This window comes from Hypanus sabinus, chromosome 9 (genome assembly GCF_030144855.1).
Source record: "Hypanus sabinus isolate sHypSab1 chromosome 9, sHypSab1.hap1, whole genome shotgun sequence".
Classification (NCBI taxonomy): Eukaryota; Metazoa; Chordata; class Chondrichthyes; order Myliobatiformes; family Dasyatidae; genus Hypanus; species Hypanus sabinus.
In genome coordinates, this window is record NC_082714.1 from 74,867,435 (window position 1) to 74,876,429 (window position 8,995).

An 8,995-nucleotide genomic window follows, 5' to 3' on the forward strand; every position below is an offset into this window, starting at 1 on the left:
CTATCTTAGCTCCATTTTCTAGCATCACCCCAAAGCCCTTGATTTCATCAATATCCATGCCATGTCCTAGGTTTTACCCTTGAAACAGTGATGTTATTTATAAAACGAGAGACCTAGTTAAATTTTGAATCTTTTTGCTATGGCACATTATTTGATATACATCAAAATTCACACACAAATTAGCTACATTCTGGTAGTATATTTTTCCTTGATGCAAACCACATACCAATGGCTGTTAACAGGGAGTGGAGGATAGTAAAAATTAGCTGAGCATTTTCATTATGGTAATGATCAAGAGAGAGGAGCACATCCTGAACCACGTCATCGACTAGAGGCAGAAAGGTTGCATCCGAATAGCTAAACATAACGTTGATAACACGGGTTGTGTGAGGGTGCTGAGCTAATCTTCTTAAATTCAGTGAAATGGTGTTCACTAAATAGTCCGAATTTTGATTTATCAATTCTTGAAATGAATTATAGCCACATGATTGGCATATGTCTACCAATGTACTTCTTGCCATTTGACTAACAAGCACAGTTTCAGCTCCAAATTTTTCTAACACCGGGTAAAGAGTAGTCATCAAAAGCAAACGGAACTCCTTCTTTAACACACGAGCAAAATACCCAATCCCTTCGAGCTGGATGCAAATTTGCCAGATGTTACTGTTCATAGAGTGAACTGTTAAAGTTGAGTATTGGAAACTGCTTTGGATTCCTTCAGTGAAAACCTGACGCTTTGCATGGTTTTTCTGGAGGCCAACTTCATATTCTGACTCCAGACTTGTTACCAAGTGCCAGTTGTCCATGCTTGTATATTCTTCAACAACAGATGTGATGGTTGCCTTCAAATCATTGGTGCTAATTGGAGTTCCTCTTTCATGCAGAACACATACATCTAATCCAGCACCTCCCAGCAATAGTTCATTAATCACCAGTGCAGCCTGTTTCCTGTACATTACAGACTCATGGTACAGTTCCATAAAGTGATCCACTAGTAGATAGAGGTTACCATAATAACCTAAAAGCCTGCAAACTTGTAGAAGCAATGTCAATATATGTCCTTCATTAAAATATTTGAAGTATTTTCTCTGTGTAGCAGGCTTGTCCCATGCTTGTAAATAATCTATGCTGGATGAGCAGTGTGTTGACTCCTGCAGATTTGTAGCTTCAGAAGTCAATTGTCTTTCTTCTACAATCCTCACATCTGTAACATCCAATTCTAGGATTTGCATCAGTGCTTTTGACAGACGCCTAAGATGAACAGTTGAATTTAGAACGATGTTGACTTTACTACCTAACAATCTTAAGTAACCAAGCAACAAATTTAATGACGCCACTTTATTCTGATCATCATGAGTCCTCATGAGTCTTGGGAGGGCTGTTGCAAATGCATGCAGGTTCTCTGAGAGTACATCCATGAAATCTTTGTTGTCACACAACACACACTGCACCGAGACATGCTTCAAAACTTCAGTGCATCTTGTCTGCACCTCTGGTCTTTCGTCTCCTACAAGCCTTATAAGAACTTCCAGAAGATGGCTGATGGATTCTTTGAGTGATTTGTTGCACTGTGACAGCAAATGGAGAAGCAGTTCAACCAATTCCAGTCGTACTTTCCAATGTGGATTACCAGCAGCACAACTACATAGCGTCTGCAGGAGCACATCCAGTTTGCTTGCTGTGCTTTTTACCCATTCAGGTTTTCTGCAGATCACAAGTTCAGCATGCTTACTTTCCTTTGTACAAGTTAATTTTTTGCCAAGCTCGACATTGGACAGTTGTTCATTGGCCATGACAATACACACCACCTTGTACCAAACCCTGATGGCATAAGTCGTTATTAAGTAACCCTGCTTGACGTCTCCAGAAATTATGCGTGTCATTCCTAAAGTGACCCCAGGCAAAAACGAGGCAAATGTGTCTCCAACACGAATCAGGTCACTGTTGTCAAAAGAACAGTGCGTATCTGAGCAATCACATTGCAAACTCAAGGTCAACAAACATTTCAGAGCATGAATTTGGAGCTGTCTTGATTTCTCATGTTCAGCAATGTTTAAGAGCATGGAAATAACATAACCAAGGACAGGAAGCATGTCTGGTTCATATAAACTTAGAACAATGTCACCATATGCTGAATGCAGTAGGGCATCAAGTCCTTGGACAGCAGACATTTTAAGCTCTTCAGAAGTCTTGGCTAGCTTTCCATGGTTGCCCGGAGAGGACAGGGAAAGGGAAAGTTCAGAGAAGAGTTCATGGAGAAGTTGCTGACTCCGTACACATGTTCGAGAAATAATAAAATTTATGCACTCCACAATGCTTTGGAGAAACCTGTCTTGCTTTGGACCGGGTGTCTTCAGTGAAAATCTGAGTGGAAACAGTACATATTCCTGCAGATCTTGTAATGCCACATCTCCAACTTTCTGCAGTTCTGACTGAAGGCACTGTATGTTAGTAATGGTCTGCTCCTTCGTTATCTTAACACAAATTGGACGCAGAACATTAAAAGCCTCCTTTGGCGTGTCAAGGATGGCCATATTGCAATCCTTTGTGCTTCCAACACTTCATCTGCTGCTCTACTATCCTGTAAAAAAAATAAAGAATGTCAGGTTCACTTCGCACTACAGAATCAGAAAGGTTACAAGAATAAATTTATTATTAAGCAGTTACATTGAATAGAGGACATTATTTAGAATGGTGCACAGAAATGAAAACCAAATAAGCAATAACCACAGTGAAACAAATTCACATATCAGTGAATGAGGATTTATGTACAGTCTGACAGGATGGTGTAGACATTACAGTTAGTTACTGATCAAAGCAGAGTCGAGTCTGTTCTCAAAATGCAGAAAAATAACATAACTGCAATTCACAGAGATCGTAACAGATCTGAAAACACCTATTAGCCTTATTTATCATGACCTCAAAAACCTCCAATGTCAATTCAGGATTATATTTCTTTTTTTCGCTCCCTCAACTTGAACTAATGTATTAATGTTTGTTTTAATTTATTTTGTTGTGCACGTTATATTCAATTAAGTTTATAAGACCATAGGACACAGGAGCAGAACTAAGCCATTCACCCCATTAAGTCTGTTTCCATCACCGCTGATTTATTATCCCTCTCAGCCTCATTCTCTAGCCATAACACATGAGCAAAACTTCCAATTCTAGGTAAGGCTATGCAAGTAGCAGTATCATATCATGGAAGTAACCATTCAGCCAATTTGTCCACATTGACTAGTGGGTACCCTTACCATACTAATCACCTCTTACAGCAGTTGGTCATTGCCTTCTGTGCACCAGTGATTTTAAGTGCTTATCCAGACACTCCTTAAATGTTGTCATTTATTTTTGACATATTTGTAATGTAATGTGCTGTTGCTACAAAAAGCTAATTTTCATGGCATTTTCACCCTGAGTATATACACCCATGACAATAAACTTGATCTTGAGATCTTCGTGACATTGCATTCCTGGTGTTGCATTAAAAGCATGGAAGTTTAACTGCAACCATGCAGCATCTATCATGGAGCATTCTCCACTGGAATTTACCAGAGAATGGTGCTCCACATTAAATATATACAGCCTCAAGCTTTGTAAACAAGTTGAATACCCCTTATCTGAAATGCTCGGGGCCAGAAGTATCTCAGATTTTTGAATATATAATGAGATAACTTGGGATTGGCATAATTTCTGAAAACCAATCAGCATTCTAGACTTTGTAAACACAAAGTACACTGCAGATGCTGGGGTCAAAGCAACATGTACAACACGCTGGAGGAACTCAGCTGGTCGGGCAGCATCCGTGGAAACGAGCAGTCAACGTTTTGGGCCCAGAGATGATGGGGGGGGGGGGGGTGGAGGGTGGGAAGGAGAAGGCTGGTAGGTGCCAGGTGAAAAGGAATGTGAAGCCGAGTTGAAGTGGGTGGCAACCGGGAGATTCCGTCTGTTGTGGCGGACGGAGTGGAGGTGCTCGATGAAGCAGTCCCCCAATCTGTGTTGGGTCTCACCAATGTAGAGGAGGCCACACCGGGAGCAGCGGATGCAACAGTTGACCCCAACAGACTCACAAGTGAAATGTTGCCTCACCTGGAAGGACCGTTTGGGGCCGGTTTGGGTGGTGAGAGAGGAGGTGTAGCACTTATGCTTGCAGGGATAAGTGCCAAGTGGGAGATTCCTGGGGAGGGATGTGTGGACCAGGGAGTCGCAGAGGGAACAATCCCTGCAGAAAGCGGACAGGGGTAGAGAGGGAAAGATGTGCTTAGTGGTGGGGTCGTGTTGAAGGTAGCGGAAGTTGCGGAGGATAATATACTGGATCCGGAGGCTGGTGGGATGGTAGGTGAGGACAAGGGGAACTCGGTCCCTGTTGACATGTTCTGATGTTTTTGATGATTTTCATCTGCAAAGATCTTTGCAAACTTATCAATGGAATTCTCTGCTGCTTTCCGATCAGAGGCTTCATCTTCAAAGTGTTTAAAATCTTAAACTTTTGGAAAAAGCCTGCTGAATATTCAATTTTCAGTTTGTTATGATAGATCTCTGTTTCATGACCAGCATACTGTTAAATGCATGTAGCATTCAGAATAAGGTGGACAAACTCGTGGCGCAATGAGAGATTGGTCTGTATGAAGTTGTGGGCATCGCTGAGTTGTGGCTCAAAGAAGTTGGGGATTTAAAATCAAAGGATATACTTTGTATCAAAAGGACAGGCAGTAAGGCATAGGTGGAAGGCTCTGTTCATAAGAGATGGAATTACATCTTTAGAAAGAGGTGATGTAGAGTTAGAGAATGTTGAATCTTTGTGGGTGGAGTTAAGGTTTGGGCTGAGATGTCGACTGTACTCTTTGCTTAGATGCTTGCCTGACTTACTGAGTTCCTCCAGCATTTTGTGTGTGTGTGGCAAGGGCAGCAGAATGGCTGACAGGCAGGAGGCAGTAAGTTGGAATAAAAGGGGCCTTTTCTAGTTGGCTGTTGATGACTAATGGTGTTCCTCAGGGGTCAGTATTGGGACTGCTACTTTCCACATTGTTTGTCAATTATTTGGATATTGGAATTGATGGCTTTGTGGCAAAATTTGCGGATGATACAGAGATAGGTGGAGGGGTAGATAGTGCTGAGGAAGCAATGCATTTGGAGCAGGAGTGATTGGAAAAGTGGGCAAGAAAATGGCAGATGGAATACAATGTTGGGAAGTGTATGGTAATGCATTTTGGTAAAAGGAACAGTGATGTGGACTAGATCTAAATGGGGAGAAGGTTCAAACATCAGAGGTTCAGAAGGACTTGGGAGTCCTTGGGCAGGACTCCCAGGAGGTTTACAGGTTGAGTCTATAGTAAAGAAGGCAATTGTTGGCATTTATTTCAAGGGAATAGATTATAAAAGCAAGGAGATAATGCTGAGCTTTTATAAGACACTAGTAAGGTGACTTTTGGAGTATTGTCAACAGTTTTGGGCCCCATATAATAGAAAGGATGTGTTGTCACTGGAGCTAGTGCAGAGGAGGTTCACGAGTGTGATTCTGGGAATGAAGGGGTTAACATATGAGGAACGTTCTGCTGTTTTGGACCTGCACTCACTGGAATTTAGAAGAATGTAAGTGGAATCTCATTGAAACCTACTGAATGTTGAATGGACAGGATAGGGTGGATGTGGAGAGAATGTTTTCTATGGTGGGAGCATCCAAAACTAGAGGGCACAGCCTCAAAATTGAGTGGCGACCCTTTTGAACAGAGGTAAGGAGGAAATCTTTTAGTGAGAGTGTACAGCAGGAGATAGGAAAGACGTGTCAGAAAGGCAATGTCATGGTGGTCATTGGGGATTTTAATATGAAACAATATTGAGAAAACCAGGCCAGCACTGGACCTCAAGAGAGAATTTGTGGGATGTCTAAGGGATGGCCTTTTAGAACAGCTTGTTGTTGAGCCCACTTGGGGATCGACTGTGCTGGATTGGGTGTTGTGCAATGATCCGGAGATGATAAGGTTAAGGAATCCTTAGGGAACAGTAATCACAATATGATCGAGTGCACTTTGAAATTTGAGAAGGAGTAACTAAATTCCAATGTGTCAGTATTTCAGTGGAATAAATGTTCAGTACAATAACATGAGAAGGGAACTCGCCAAGGTTGACTGGAAAGGAACAGTAGCAGGAAGTAGAGCACAGCAGCAATGGCTGGAGTTTCTGTGAAAAATGAGGGAAGTGCAAGGCAGATATATTCCAAATAAGAATAAATTTTTGAATGGAAGAGGACACAACCATGGCTGACAAGTGAAGACAGAGCCAAAATAAAAGCAAAAGAGAGGCATGCAAGGAAGCCAAAGCTAGTGGGAAGATAGAGGATTGGGAAGCTTTTAAAAACTTGTTGAAGGAAACTAAGAAGGTCATTAGGAAGGAAAAAATGAGTTATGAAAGGAAGCTGGTGGTGAATATCAAATAAGATACTAAAAGTTCTTTTTAAGTAAAGGGTAAAAGAGAGTTGAGGGTAGATATAAGACAATAGAAAATGACACTGGAAATATTGTAATGAGAGACGCGAGATGGCAGAGGAACTGAATGCGTATTTTGCATCAGTCCTTACAGTGGAAGACATCTGTAGTATACCGGACATTCAAGAGCGTCAGGGAAGTGAAGTACGTGCAGTGAAAATTACAACTGAGAAGGTGCTCAGGAAGGAAGCTTAATGGTCTGAAGGTGGATAAATCTTCTGGACCTGATGGAATGCACCCTCAGGTTCTGAAGGAAGTAGCTGGAGAGATTATGGAGGCATTAACAATGATCAGGCATTGTACTGGATGACTGGAAAATTGCAAATGTTACTCTGCTATTTCGGAAGGGTGGGAGGCAGCAGAAAGGAAACTATAGACCTGTTAGCCTGACATCAGTGGTTGGGAACTTGTTGGAATCGATTGTTAGGGATGAGATTACGGAATACCTAGAAGCACATGACAAGATAGGCCAAAGCCAGCATGGTTTCCTGAAAGGAAAATCCTGCCAGACTAACCTACTGCAATATTTTGAGGAAATTACAAACAAGGTAGGAAAGGAGGTGCAGTAATGTGCTGTATTTGGATTTTCAGAAGACCTTTGACAAGGTGCCATGCATGAGGCTGCTTAGCAAGATAAGAGCCCATGGAATTACAGGGGAGTTACTAGCATGTGTGGAGCATTGGCTGATCAGCAGAAAACAGGGTGTGGAAATAAAGGGATCCTATTCTGACTGGCTGCCGTTACCAGTGGAGTTCCACAGGGGTCGGTGTTGGGACTGCTGCTTTTTAAGATGTATGTCAATGATTTGGACTATGTGATTAATGGATTTGTGGCTAAATTTGCCGATGATACAAAGATACAAAGGAGTGGGTGGTGTTGATGAAACAGAGAGCCTGCAGAGAGACTTAGATAGTTTAGGGCAGGGGACGGCAACGTTTACCACTGAAAGAGCCAATATGGACCCATTTCCCACAGAAAAGAAAACACTGGGAGCCACAAAACCCGTTTGACATTTAAAATGAAATAACACTGCATACAATGGTTTCTTTTTTTGCCTTTATGCTATGTATAAACAAACTATAATGTGTTGCATTTATGAAATTGATGAACTCCTGCAGAGAAAACGAAATTACATTTCTGCATGCAACAAAAACATTTTGAACTCCGAAAAAAAGACGTTGGGTTGAAGGTTACTCCATAGTTAGCCTACCTTGAATCGAAGAATTAAAAGAAAGCGCGCACTGGAGGGTGTCAGGCATTGGCAGTGGTGATGTATATTAATAGCGATAAAAAACACATTGTAGCGGTGTGCTACACACAGCGCTAAAATAAAGACACTGCAGTCAAAGGTAACTTTATTCGAACTAAACAGCCTTGCTTTAAAGCCTCCCTCAACCCGTCCCCGTGGGCGTGGATGCTCCAAAAGACACGTACTCACAAACCCCCGTAGGCTATCTCCCTTAGCCGGAACGGTGGCTAATTGTGAGCCGGTTTGGATGTGCTAGGAAATGGGGTCTCCACAATGTTTTTAGATTGTACAAGATCACCATAATCTTCAAATTTCGAATTACATTTCAAAAACTAACAAACCACGGGGAGCCGCAGCACAGAGATCAAAGAGCCGTGGGTTGCCGACCCCTGGTTTAGGGGAATGGGCAAAGAAGTGGCAAATGAAATACAATGTTGGAAAGTGTATGGTCATGCACTTTGGTGGAAGAAATAAACAGGCAGACTGTTATTTAGAGGGGGAGAGAATTCAAAATGCAGAGATGCAAAGGGACTTGTGAGTCCTTGTGCAGGGTACCCTAAAAGTTAACCTCCAGGTTGAGTCAGTTGTGAAGAAGGTAAATGCAATGTTGGCAGTCATTTCTAGAGATATAGAATATAGGAGCAGGGATGTAATGTTGATGCTCTATAAGGCACTCGTGAGACCACCCTTGGAGTATTGTATGCAGTTTTGGTCACCTTATTTTAGAAAGAGTATACTGACATTTAGAGAAGATTCACAAGAATGATTCCAAGAATGAAAGGGTTACTGTATGAGGTACGTCTGGCAGCTCTTGGGCTGTAATCCCTGGAGTTCAGGAGAATGAGGGGGGATCTCATAGAAACATTCCAAGTGTTAAAAAACCCACAAGAAAATTAATCCCAGATAATATATGGTGATGTACATGTACTTTCGTAATAAATTTACTTTGAACTTTGCTTTCTCTTGCACTACACTAATGTATTGTGCATGAATTGATTTGTACAGCGACATGCAGACAAGTTTTTCACTGTATCTCAATACAGGTGACAATAATAAACCAATTTACCCTTCAGCCCTAAGTACCTCAAAGTTTATCATCACCACGTATATCCCTCTGCCCCAGTCATGTAAGCTGCACCCCACCCCTTAAGCTCAATCGATACCCCAACCCACCTTAGTCCAAGCGCGTCCCGGCCGCTAACCTCCACCGCGCACGCGTCAACCCAACCTCACTCTTTGCGCCTGCGCATTAACATCGAC

At 42.1% G+C, this 8,995-nt stretch overlaps 1 protein-coding gene across 1 annotated transcript in view; it reads right to left on the reverse strand.

Annotated features, from left to right (window-relative positions):
- The window catches only part of tti1 (TELO2 interacting protein 1), a 28,798-nt gene extending 19,831 nt beyond the window's left edge, over positions 1-8,967 (reverse strand). The window contains exons 1-2 of the mRNA XM_059979910.1: positions 8,909-8,967; positions 227-2,581 (exon numbers count right to left, since the gene is read on the reverse strand). Coding sequence (XP_059835893.1) covers positions 227-2,534 — 2,308 coding nt within the window. The 5' untranslated portion in view covers positions 2,535-2,581; positions 8,909-8,967. The remainder of the gene's footprint in view (positions 1-226; positions 2,582-8,908) is intronic.
- Positions 8,968-8,995: the final 28 nt, after the last annotated feature.